Source organism: Xylocopa sonorina, chromosome 11, assembly GCF_050948175.1.
Source record: "Xylocopa sonorina isolate GNS202 chromosome 11, iyXylSono1_principal, whole genome shotgun sequence".
Lineage (NCBI taxonomy): Eukaryota > Metazoa > Arthropoda > Insecta > Hymenoptera > Apidae > Xylocopa > Xylocopa sonorina.
In genome coordinates this window covers 1,726,586-1,739,698 of record NC_135203.1, presented here as the reverse complement: position 1 = coordinate 1,739,698, position 13,113 = coordinate 1,726,586, and the positions used below count along the sequence as shown (strand labels likewise).

The 13,113-nt window shown below is 51.9% G+C and overlaps 2 protein-coding genes across 3 annotated transcripts in view; one reads left to right on the top strand and one right to left on the bottom strand.

Annotated features, from left to right (window-relative positions):
- The window catches only part of LOC143429091 (uncharacterized), a 324,872-nt gene that overhangs the window by 125,840 nt on the left and 185,919 nt on the right, over positions 1-13,113 (top strand). The window lies entirely within an intron of this gene.
- LOC143429075 (homeobox protein araucan) overlaps positions 1-13,113 on the bottom strand; it is an 84,464-nt gene that overhangs the window by 8,486 nt on the left and 62,865 nt on the right. For both annotated transcript variants that reach the window (XM_076904471.1, XM_076904472.1), the window contains exons 4-6: positions 9,774-10,132; positions 4,342-5,317; positions 4,034-4,115 (exon numbers count right to left, since the gene is read on the bottom strand). In XM_076904471.1, the coding sequence (XP_076760586.1) occupies positions 4,076-4,115; positions 4,342-5,317; positions 9,774-10,132 (1,375 nt within the window). In that variant the 3' untranslated portion in view covers positions 4,034-4,075. The remainder of the gene's footprint in view (positions 1-4,033; positions 4,116-4,341; positions 5,318-9,773; positions 10,133-13,113) is intronic.

Genomic DNA, 13,113 nt, shown 5'->3' with positions numbered 1-13,113 from the left:
TAATAAACGATTAAAAATTACCCTTCCCTTTACACGACGATATCTTGGGAACCGGAAGTCCGATCGAGACGATTCGAAAACCGTTTTTAAGAAGAAAGTCTTCCGCTTCGAACCAGCTGAGTTTCATTAAATAAAAATAGTTATCTTCAGAGATATAGCGCCTCGAATTTTTCAAAATTTTAATACGAATTAATTGGAGCTTTCAGTAGTTTTTTTATCGAAACTGTTCAATTCATTTTGTGCCTAAATGCTATGAATCATTGGGAACCAATGTCCATTTACTAGATAAATAAATACGTAAGATAAGATAAATAAATACGTAAAATTAAGGTAAAAAATATTTTATTATATAAATTGCCTTCGTAAAAAAAATCAGAAAAAATGTTCAAGACAAATTAACTGAAATATTCAAAATGTCCTCGCGAACCGTAGTCATACGAATAAAGTCAAAGATATATTGAAGCTACAGGTAATGGATATTTACTTTATTGCGGTTACACGCGTATAAAGTTTCAAACTTAGCGTAGTTTAGGAAACGAAGAATTTACGAATGAACCAACATTCTCATATTCAAAAAGTCTTGCATCTCCTAAGAGATATCTACGTAATGTTAACGACTGTTAATACACGATCGGTTATCGTACATCCGGTGGCACGCTCGAGTCTCGTTTGGTCTACGCCTAAAACGAAGAGGCACGAAGGAAACCGTGCGGCGACAGCGAACGGTTTCTCGCGACGCGCGTTGCCTCAAGAAGACATTGTGCAACGGAGGATCGCGGAGAACGCAGAGGGCGAAAGAGCAGGAAAAAGAGAGAGAAAGAGAGAGAGGGAGAGAGAGAGAGTAGAATCGCGACGACATTCTAGCAGGATTTATCGAGGAGACACCTGAATCCTACCGGCATCTCGCCGTTAAAAAGATCGGCTATTCCGCCGCGTCCGTGGGGACCGTCGAGAGGGGACGGTCTATCCGGTGGTCGCGAATTTTATGCAGATTCCCGCGCGCGGCCGTGGAAACATCGCGGCCGGAAGGGTAGGCGCGTACGTGTGCGTCCTCTGGGTCCGAGGTCAGGCCCAGATCGGGAGTTCACCACCCGGCCTAATGGCAATTAAATATCTCCGCGCTAATTGGCAATTATAGGCCACGGACGTCGTCGGTTCGTTCGAGGGTTGTTTCTCCCCTTCCTTTGCCTGGTCGCGGTGTGTTTCGCCACTTTGGGGAGAGGCGAACACGGGAGAGAAAGAGAGAGTGAAAGGCGAAAAAAGAGCAACGGTCCCAGGGCAGGTAGGTGCGACAGGAGGCACTCTCTTTCGTATATACGATCTAGAGCTGACTCGTATACCTGGGCCCTCCTCCGTGGAACGAGACGGTCCAGGAGGTACAGTTTTGGCCTTTCGGACGCGAGAGGAGCGTTTATAAGCGTCGAGAGGCCACGAGGCCCCCGAAAGGTCCCCGGTGGACCACGGGTGCGGAGACGAAAAGAGAGAGAGTCGAGGTGACGATAGCGAAAACTAGTTTATTTGGGACGCGGCTATAAATTAGGATCAGATCGCCACGCGATAAGAGTACCGGCTAACACCCGGTTCCCTTCGAAGGTAGCTTCTCTTCCTCTCGGTTCCCCTTCGTTCCTCGTACTCGCTCGCTCCGCCTCGACTTCTTTCACCCGGTCAAGCCACCGGGAGAAGACGACGAGGACGACGCGGAGGACGGCGAGGAGAGAAAAAAAAAAAAAAAAATCGGCTCCTCTTCGTTACACCACGGCCAAAGGCCCCCGTTCCTTAAAGGTGACTTCTCGTTCGACGTTACACGTCGTCGCGCTCGTCTCTATCTGGGTGAATAATGCGGGAAAGTTGCTCGTCTCGAGCCAGCCGAACGATCAAGCCGCTAATTGATGCGCCCGTTCGTTCGCGCAGTTAATCACCGCTTGCATTATACCTCGTGACGCTAGGACCCGTTAAAGTGTCGACGGACAAGCTGAATTTTCATCGAACGACGTAATTGATTGTCCCTCTCGTGCCGAGATTCGGATCTATAATGGCGCGTTTCATCTTCCTACTTTTACCTTCCTTTTTCTTCTTTTCTCTTTTATTCCTGTTCCCACTTTTTTCCTTTTCGAAAAAACTGGTCCCGACGTGTTTACTACGTCGACGGATCAGATAGCCTTGGACGCCGCGATACCTTCGAGATACGCCAAGAAAGCGACCGGGAAAATATCGAAGCTGGAAAGTCTTGGCAGTCGAATCTGACGTTAAAAAAAAGTCAATTATCTCCGCGTCCCTGCGCGCGCGCTCTCTCTCTCTCTCTCTCTCTCCCTTCTATCCGCCGATTAGCGAGGATGATTTGAACAAAGTTTCGTAACAGAACCACGAAGAAGATTACGGCTCACCTATTTTCTATCGTTTCTTTCTATTAGCGGGATGTTGAAAGATAGTGGTTGACCACGATAAGTACAAGTATCAGTTTTCTATCAGTTTCCCTTATCTGCCCACGATGCTTTTTGTGCCTGTCACGAGGCGAAGAAAGTGTTGAATCATGGTAATAGAGGGAAAGATAAGTGATTCGATCGATGAGAACTGGTTTCGAGTGGAAGTGATTACGAATTTACATGAAAATTGAGAATCCATCGCAATTATTGCGTCGACCAGATTCACGACGAACGAGAGATCGTTACAAATACTGGTCGGATGTGTTTCTTTTCAAAAATCCATGCTTCGAACGGTTGCAACGTTATGTCAAAACTTCTCGTTCCTATCCAACCAAATAGTTCGATCCGAAAGTGACCTAGAAACCCGATAAAACTTTCCAAGACGAGATCTAATCTGGGACCTTTGAATTACAACCTTTGCCCGTCGCATCGTGAGAGTGGCAAAGCCCGAGAACAATTTCCCGAAGACAGATCCGGGCCAATTTTCGAGAACCAGAAATCGTCCATTACTCAGAAATATCGATTGGGGTAATCGCGATTCGTGGTCTCGAAGCGCGCGTCTCGTAGCACCGGTTAATTCGTGCATGAGACACGTCCCACTCGCGAGAGAGGGCAGAGTACACGAGCGGACCGCACGTACGGTCGTTCAAACAGGAACGCGACAGGTTGAGGTGCGCCCGAGAGAGAGTACGGTGAGGATACTCTGGCAGCGCGCGCTGGGCCCCACTGAGAAGAGCGTGGCCATAACGCGGAGCTTGGGCCGCGCGCGCGAGCAAGACGGGGCCAGCCGGTGGTGATTCCATTCACCGATTGAAATCTCCGTCCATTTGTCACTGTCAAGGAGGTGGCGATAGCCTCTCTCTTCTCTACCGTTTTCTTTCTCCGCGCTTCCCGCTCGTCCGCTCCCGACTCGCTCTCGAATGCCATTATTACTCGAACCGCACGAGAGAGCCCGGACGACCGATCGACGCGTCTAACATTAACATCTTATCGATTTTCCGCGGGGTGCTCGCGATACCAGCCATTCCGCCGATTCGCGAACTCCTCTTTCCCCGCCGCGAGATGAATTGCGATTCGCGCCTCGCGTCGGAGGTGCCCACCGTCGCTGCAATTATGATTTGTCAGCGAGCGTCGCAGCGACGCGAGAACGCGAGGATCTTTCGCACGGCTCATCGGCCGGTGATTCATTAGCGATATTTCGACGACGCGAGGACATTAGGAATTCCGTCGGGCGAAGCTAGCTGCTCGAGGCGATCGAGAGATAGGCGGTGACGTTGGGACCCTTGCGCAATACGTTAGAATCATTGATAATATTATTTACAGACCGTCGCTCGTAGATTGGAAGGACCGAAGCGATTTGACCGAGAGAATTTTGCAAAATACTAAAAGGAGAAAAATTACCGCAGACTTTTCTACGAGACGACACCCCAAGGATACAACTGGAACAATACGGGGCCTTGATTCGCGAATAACGTCGCGTATTAGCATACAATCTCAAAACCATGACACAGGACAACCAGTTTACTTGTACAATCCTACTCGGCCTGTTAGAGCACTTGTCGGGATCGCGCGAAATAATTGCTGGTAACGTTTAGAAAAGTGCCACTCACCTCTCGAGACGCGACGTTGATTCAGACTCCAGTTCGGATATCTTAGACCGGTGACACGAACCCGCTACCCATGGACTGCGAGCTGCAACAGAGAGAATTTCGATACGTTACCCCCGGGTTCCATCCCAGAGCTGTACACCGCGGATGCACAGTTCCGTTTAACCCCTTGCCGTATTTCGACTCGTGATCTTAATCCTGGTTCGCGAACATTTCCGCGCATCGGTTGAGCCGGACATCGTCCGAGTGAAATGGCACGGCAAGGGGTTAATCGCGTTATCGAACTCGTTGGCGAGGTTCTCGACACGTACCCCTTGTAGAACGGTTTGAACGCGGTGGTGGCCTCCGTGGGCGGTAAGCTGGCAGTGGTCTGGTGCTGGTGCAGCAACGAGTTCTGTCCTGCCGGCGAGAAGTCTTTGTGCGGCGACGCCTGGAGCCGGGAGGTGAACGAGGAGCCGCTGCTGGCCGAGCCGGAACTCGTCGAGAGATAGCCGCCGGCGGCCGGATGACTCGGCCCGTACGGATTTGGATTACCGTTGGTCGTCCCGTTGCCGTTGCCACCAGTGCAGTAACCGCCCTGCGGCGCCTGGATCACTCCATTCGGTGTAGCCACCTTCATGTTGGGCGGTGTCTGGGGTGGAGTGTCCGTACCAACCTCGGGAAACCCCGCCGCCGCCGAGGAGGACGCGCTCGAGGTCGAGCCGGAAGAGGAGTTCGGGTTGTAATGGAGCTGCCCGCCGGACGAGGACGAGAGGAAGCCGCCGTATCTCGTCGCGGCGCTCGAGTACGGTGCCGTTGCGGCGGCGGACGGGCTCATCGACGCGGACGAGGGTAACGCGAACGAGCTCAGGTTTCCGCCGCCCCCGGCGCCGCCTCCGCCACCGGCGGAACCGAGCCAGGGTTGCTGCGAGTGATGATGGTGGGCCTGGTTCGACAGGTGATGCTGCTGTTGCCCGTAGTGCTGTTGATGGTGGAGGTGGTGGTACTGTTGATGGTGAGGATGCGAGGGCGGCGGCGGCGTCTTGCACGCGGCGGTGTCCGCCAGCGACCAGATCTTCGGCTTGGTCGCCGGTATCGGGACACCTGCCGCGCTGCAGTCGGACTTGATCCCCTCGTCCTTCAGGTGGTCCTCGCCGGCGTACGCTTGATGGTGATGGTGATGATGCTGCATCGCGTGGTGAAACGGATGCTCGCTCCGTCTCGGGTCCTCCTCGAGATCCAGGTCGTCCTCCTCGTCGAGGTCCTTGTCGTGCTGCAAGTGCTCCGCTTTCACGTGCCTCATCGGCTCTGCAAACAAGACCCGTGCCGCGTCAATTTACTAAATTGCCCGTCGAGTTTCGACGGCCGACGCGCGCCGTCGCGAGAGCGCGGACGCTTACATCTCGTGGCCACGGGGGGAAAAAGACTCGCCCCGAACGCTCGTAAACGCGAATACCACCACCGCCGAGTATATATCGAATAAAGCGAGCTTAATAGCTCGTAAAACCTTCCCCACCTTTTTCCCTCGTCGGGTAATACGTACGCGGGGTGGTCCGCGAGACTGAGACGAGTCTCTTTCTTACGTTACAAGTGGCACTTTTTGTTTTCTTTTTTTCCTCGCAAGTACAACGACGGTGTACTCGTCATTTTTGTCGCATAAACGTGCGAATTCCTCGAATCGTCCACGTAATAATTCCTTTCTAAAGTCGTTACGCGACTTGTTTTAGTTACACAGCCCTATCTAAGAAACGAGAGAAGAGAAAGTACGGCGGAAATCGTTTTCCACGGAAGCTAATAGAAAATTCAGTACGGTCAACGATATCGCATTACGTTTCGCGCGTCCCCCCTCGTTATTTCGCCTGGACGCGATGTCAGAGTTAATGGTTTATAATCCCTGGTGTGAAAGTGAGGTCTACGCCAAGTCGTACGGTATACATATATAAATGGCATATATATATATAAATGGGCAGCCCTCTGGGTAGCGAGGGGTCGACGACGCCAGGAGAAACGCGCCGTATTCTCCCTTTACACCCTTATACGGTTAAGCTGTAAGGGATGCTGTGAAAAAAAGGGAGCGAAGCCTTCAACCACTTTGAGGCGCGAGAGATTTTAGTTCCCCCTCGAGGCAGGGAACACCGAGAGAGTGAATAGGGAGGCTGTATCCTTTTTTCCCTTTCCTTCTGTCTCCCATCCGTTTTCTTTCTCTCTCTCTCTCTCCCCCCATCTCTCCCTTCCGCCTCGTGTAGGCTCTCTCAGGGCACTCTAGGATCGTCCCAAGCGTCTGCCAGCCAGCCAGCCAGCCAGCCAGCCAGCCATCGAGCCAAGCCAGCCAGTCAGTCAAGGGTGAGAATTTCATTAAGAGGTTCGAATGAGTCGGCAGAGGGTTTACTTGATGGGTCGTCAAGCGATAATTCCCAAGCTAGAAGGGGCCGCTACCCCCGCGAGTGGCAAACAGAAATGGACGGATAGATGGTGGTAACGGAGAGACCGAGAGGGACGGATAGTGCACGGCGAAACAGAGAGTTTAGGTTTAGGGTGCGTTGCGCCCCCTTATAAAGAGAACCTTATGGGCCAACTAAATAGATACCAACGTCGAGTCCACAAGTGGCTCTTTAACTTTTGACCCCATTTTATCAGACGTTAATCTCATAATCGGCGCGCTGTCCGTTGCTGAGTTCTCGAGACCGGGGTGAATCGCGCCAATTCAATTTCACCGTTTCTACATTCGGAATGACGCTTCGATAAACGCTTCAATAAATGCTTCGATTTCCGCCAATGATACCGTCCGTCTTTTTAATTAAAGTCCACCGCGTAGCAATCTTTCCTCCTCACTCTACGATATCGTTTGAGGAGAGATCAAATATTGAACGGAATCGTATAATGTAATTAAGTTAAAGAACTCGTGCACGATCCGAGGATATATTCACGTATTAATCAATCCAGCCTGGCAATGATATATTAAAACCGTTTCAATATTCAGACTTAATCATCGGGTATGAATGACGCGCGATCAATAATACTGTCAATATTTGTCGGCTTCGATAATGTTATTAAATCGTTCCGTGAACGGCCGAAGGAACGGGTGATAGAGACAGTCCAGCGGTCCGTTGACGCGTACAAAAAAATCGAGTGGCCCACTCGTCGCGAGGGTATCTTACAACAGACCGGAGCGACCCTCGCGTCCTCGAGCGACCTCTTCCCTTCAACGTTTCGCGTGGAAATTCATGAGAGCCCACTTGAATTTAGCAAAGCATCCCGTGAAACGTTGCGAACCGGTACGCGGACCAGTGGGCAAGCGGGTCTATGCGATACGGAAACAACTTTCAACATTCATAGACGCGGTGTTTCCAGCGTTTCCACCCGGGCGAAACTCCTTCGCTGCCGATGTCCACGGAACGGTGCTCCATGGCGGGCAGATATTCATGCGCGATCACAAATCACCGACTGGGTCGGAGAACCAGGCCTGGGAATAGAAAACAAATCGCTTTCGTACAGGCCACCAGACCGTCCTCCCCCTTTACCTTTCTCTCTCTGGATTTTCAGAGGACTTATTTCCTGCGTGCTCCTTTAAAATTACGAGGCATCGCGGGACGCGTGTGACACGACACCTAAATGTCCCCAATCGAAGGGAGGCGAACGAGGAGAGAAAGAGAGGTGAACGGCGAGCAACGCAGCAGAGAGTGGAGAAGAGGACAGGAGGAAGAGAGAGGGCCGATATTGGCCAATGTGCGGTGGGGTAATGGTGGCCATAGGAGGGTCCGTACCATTCGTCTCGCCGCGGGCGCCGATACATCACCGTGCCTCCGACTACCACTCTCCTCGTGTATCTATATACATCCAACTCTGTACATATATGTATATATATATACGCGTATATACATATGTAGCCCGTGGCGCGGAGTGTATATGGTCCTACGGATGGCCACTCAGCCCGGGCGCACCCTCCGCCTCTCACCCACAGCGACACACGCTCAGGGAGACGAACGTGTGAGCGCGGCCGAGCCGGATCGAGCGCCAACCTGTACGTTCCAACCCATACACCCGCCCGTTCACCCTTTACGTACCGACTGTTACACACGTACACGATCGCAGACGATGGAGGTGTGTGTGCGCGCGCGCGCGCGCGGTGCGAGATCTCACGACCACGTTCCCAATATCGACGATGGACCGGGCCGCCGGTCCACCGGGGGACCAAACCGAAGGCCATTAATCTCTTTGCGCGGCAACCCGCAACCCGTCACTGTGTTTACCCACATGTGAACCATTATGTCCGCCTCCGCGTTATAGAGCCCGACACACGGCTGGTTCACCCAGCGAATTTCTAACTCGCCGTTTCCGGCCGTTGGGCAAAATGCCTGAATAAGTAGCCGATCGTGGCCCGAACGACGCCAGGGGACGGCTGGGAACGGCCGTGTTCTCGATGCTCGCTCGATTTCAACGCCGCGGCGAGAAATTCGAGTTCGGTAATTGAATTTACCGGCTGCGACTACGCGACTCGAAACGATTGGCGATGTTGTTGCAGCCTCGGAGACGTCCTCCCCGGGATTTGTTACCTCGGACGATGACGCGAACGACGAGTAGTGTGTTTCGGGAATGGACCGTTTGGCGGGAACGAGGTAAAATTGTGGACCTTGCGATGCGATCGTTGACAGATTTGTTGGGATGTTCGAGGAATTTGGTGCGCGGAAACGATTACCAGGGTCAGTGATTAATGTGGTTATCGAATTGATTAGATTTACATAAAAGTCTATTGAAAGTCCACTTTTATCGAAGGGAACCCGTACAAAAACTTCAACCCCGCGATGACACCGCGGGGTCCTCCAATTCGCGTCATCCATTACAGTCAATCGAACGATAAATATTATTTACCTGTTACGTACATGCCCGCTCTACACCCACTTCCAAGAACAATATACAGCCACCGAATAAAACCGAGAAGACCAGCCCCCCATAAAAACTCTCGCAGCGTTCCAATGGCAATAGAACGAAGTGGCATTTATCGTAAATCGCGTAGAGGCTCGTAGCGGGACTCGAGAGGATCCCACGAGTTCCGTTCTCCCCGGAAACGACGTCCTATGCCCCCGCGTGGATCTCGATCCCCGTGAATGGCGCCGCGACGATCCACGCGGGGCGAGGTCGCGCTCGTCCCCCGGTTATTGCGCGCGGAATGGATGTGCTTGCGCAATATCAAAAACGCCGACCGATGGCCACTCGATATCAAGGAAACTAGTCACGCGAGCCGGTACACGCCACCGACATTCCGCGAAGAGGATCGCTACGTTTCGTTCCACCGGGGCGAAGGGGCGGCCCGCCATCGCGACCGACTCGATGCCATTGTGCACGGGCGTACATACATCGGGTACATCGATAATTGGCCCCTAATGGCGGTGGCTTCTTCCGAGATTCGAGACACGGTTGTTCCGCGAGCATTCTTGGGGCGAGTGCATGCACGACCGCAAGGGATTATTGCGTTTCGTGCCATTACACGCGTGCAGGCTTATCGACTAAACTTGGCCAGCACGTGCAAGCGGTGGAACGTGGCTTCTCTGCCTGACTTGTGCCTTTTTTACCAGGAATTCCCTCTTTTTTTCCTCCCTAGTCGTTCGTTGTAAGCAGCGCGTTTCTTTTTTCGTTGGAAATAATTGAAAAACGAGGTGGTTCCATGTTTCAATCGAACGATTTCTGTGCGACATCGTAACGTACTAGGTCGACGATATCGTTCCGTCATAATTATAATGCACGAAAGCGAGATAAAGTTGCTCACCGTTTTCCTCGAGGCCTCTCCTTGCATCCTCCCCGACTCTGTCACCTTGATTGTCACCCGCGAGGTCGTCTTTCTCCTTGTTATCCTCCGAGTCCGTGAGAACCGCGTCGTCGTCGTCGTCGGTCTTGTTTTTCGGCTCCCAGGTCATCTTGTTCTCCTTCTTGAGGCGCCGCCGCGCGTTCGCGAACCAAGTGGAGACCTGCGTCAGTGTCATTTTCGTGATGATCGCCAGCATGATCTTCTCACCCTTGGTCGGGTAAGGGTTTTTCTTGTGCTCGTTCAGCCAGGCCTTCAGCGTTGCCGTCGACTCCCTCGTCGCGTTCTTTCGCCGCGCCGCTAGGTCGTATCCGGCGCCATACCTGGAAAGATTCCATCGAAACGTTTCGTTTATTTAACTTTGAATTTCGCGCGAATGCAATTCGTTTAATAACTTCGAAGTTAAATCTAAACTGTATCCGCGATGTTTTGACGAATTCTTGTACGATCGTTAGGTGGACAGGAAAAAAGATCGTATCGGAAATGAATCGACAAGATGGTCGAGACAATATCCAGAGCGAGTATTTCGAGTATAGAATTGTAGCGTAACCAAGGAACGGTGCACGAGAACCAATGGCAATGCGCGAGCAACTTACCCGGCTCTCGAATAGCAAAAACGTAACCATTGTTCAACATTTGTCGAGCCGAGCCACTCCATTCGAAAAGTGGCATCCTGTCGAGGGTGCGAATTCCCCGCAGATTTTGCCAAGTCCAAAGTGGTGGGCGCGCACTCGAGATACGGATAGAAAGGGGCGAGAACGGTGGGGGATAGCCGTAGAGTGAGAGAATCCGGGCCTTCCTAGATTCATTCCCCTGGCCGCGGGCTGCGTGCCGGAGCATCGAACCCTCCGGGATAGAGGGGGGGCGACATCCTACTGGGTCGAGGGTGATACTCCGGCAAATATATACGGAGAATAAACCCCCAGCGGCGGCGTGATTCCATCGAGCAACCCGGCCACTCACTCGCCGTAATGGCGATTCGATCGATCCCCCTTCTCCCGTCTCGCTTCGCCCCGTGTCCTCTCCCTGGCAGGGGTTGCTCCGCGCGCGACCCTGTTATAGGTATACGTGCCATTGTATACTGTAGCCTAAAATACCTATCGACGATCCATCGGACGCGGAAGGGCGGCGAAGCTGATGGCGGTGGTTACCAGAGACAGTACAGCCTGAACCGTGACGCGCCGCCTGACGGGGTACAAGAATCGGTGTCGAGGACGCGCGAGAGAGCGGTGGATCGCCGGGACGATTAATGGAAATTCTCGAGCGATTGTTGCTACTGCGGTGAACCTTCTCGGTTCAAGCGGGAAGATTGATTTTGAGTGGCCCGGGGAATTCTAATGAAACATCGCTGCCACATGCGCGGAAAGGGAACTCGAATGCCGTCTTCTTTTATCACACAGAGGGGCTAATTTCAGTTTATCCGTGACGCGATAACGCGAAACGAATATGTAAACTCGTCTCGCTATGAAATTGCTAAACAGTCGGAAAGCGTACCGGTTTAATAATACTGGTGGGTTCAGCAGAAATTAATACTACAGCGACGCGAATACGTACAAATGCCGTAGCTATTACCCCAACGCCACAAAAGCCTTTTAAGCTTAATAAATAATTTACACCCTCCCGAGAGGTAACACCCTCGTAAAGCGCTCGAAAATCCCCGAGAACCGCGCCTTAGGAACAAAAGCGAAAATTCTACGAGGTCAGTTTATCGCGAGCCATAAATTGACGAAGCGGCGATCGGTAATTCGGCGTTCGCCAGGAAAAATAAATAGTCTGGCGGGCGCGCGCGCGCGCGCGCAGGGTAGTCGAAAAGTTTTACGGTCGGTTCACCTTCGCGAAGGGGAATCTATCGTGTTTTACGCCCTCGCCGGACGAGATCATCAAAGATCCTTTTTTACGCGGACGCGAGTTTATTCAAATGGAGACGTTTTCCCGGGGCTGAATCGCGTTTTACGATCGCGCGCGCCGATCCGGCCGATTCTGTTCGCTCGGGGCGCGACAAATGGTCCGATGAAATCTTCCGTTCGGGCTTACAAGTTTAGACGTGATCTAATCTCGGGCTTTCGGTACGGCCGGCAACAAGCTGGAAATATTGCTCGCCTCGTGACGATTGAAATTCAGCAAACATTGTCGACATCGCTCGAACGATCTGGCAAAGATAATTCTTTTCAATTCTTCGGAAACATTTCAGAGTTATCAGTATTCGACGAACGACTAAGCAATCGCGGTAATAGAAATTTCTAATCTTCTATAAAGTCCTTTCCACAAACGAGTACCCGTCGAATGTGTTTCAGAGTTAAATGACAGGTGTTCGCTACTTCGTTCTATTTTACGGGGGCTCGCGTACGCTCGTAACAAAGACGTTAAATATTTACACGCTCGGTGTTGCGGAATTCTAAAAATACGGGAGACACAAAGTGGCTGAAATCGTGCGTGAAATGAAAAAGTTGAACTCGGTTAAAGGAGAGAGAGCCGAGTTCGAGGTAAATCGAACGAAAAAACGAACGATTAGGATCGCGAAGTTGTCGTCGGAAGAATAGCAGAGAAGATTGCGTAATTCCCCTTTCGGAGTCCAACCGTTCTGTCCCGTCGTTACTGCAATCCACATCCGAGATTGCCGATGACCACGTCGCCGGGGACGTACGAAGCGGACTCGTGCAACTTCGAGGACGTTTCACCCTCTATTAAACTCCCTCGGACAAGGGAAAGGCGGCCGCTGCGGCTCTCGTAGCTCGTCTATAAAATCAGCCGCTTTTTTCTTCCTACCATCCCTTCGCCGTTTCTCTATTCTAGACCCTCCCCTTCCACCGCGATCGTTTTCTTCTTGCTTTCCATCGAAAACCGTCCGATCGATCGAGATTGCCCTACGATACAACGAAAGCAGGTGAACACCGACGAGATCGGCCCTCTTTTCTTTGTCTCGTTAGCGTTTCGACGAATTTTAACTAAAACTACAGTGATGCTTCGTTTCTACTTCTCCTTCTGAAACGATATCAGAGAAGAGGGTGTTTCTTTTCGAGGCCAAAGAGTACGAACCATCGAATATTAGACGAAAGTTTCCGCGATCGTGGACGCAGACAAGGACGCGTTCGATTCCCATTTATCCATAAATCGATACCAACCAGAGTTCCACGCGGACGGAACAAAAGTTTCGTTGGCGAAACTATCCTCGTGTCGATACCCGTGGAGAATCGCTTACGAAATGGCGGGGCCACGCGTCGACGGGGACGGGGACGGGGAACTGGCGGACAGTTCATATAAAGTTGCCGGTGTGGATCGCGTCGAGTGGAAACGTAACAACTCG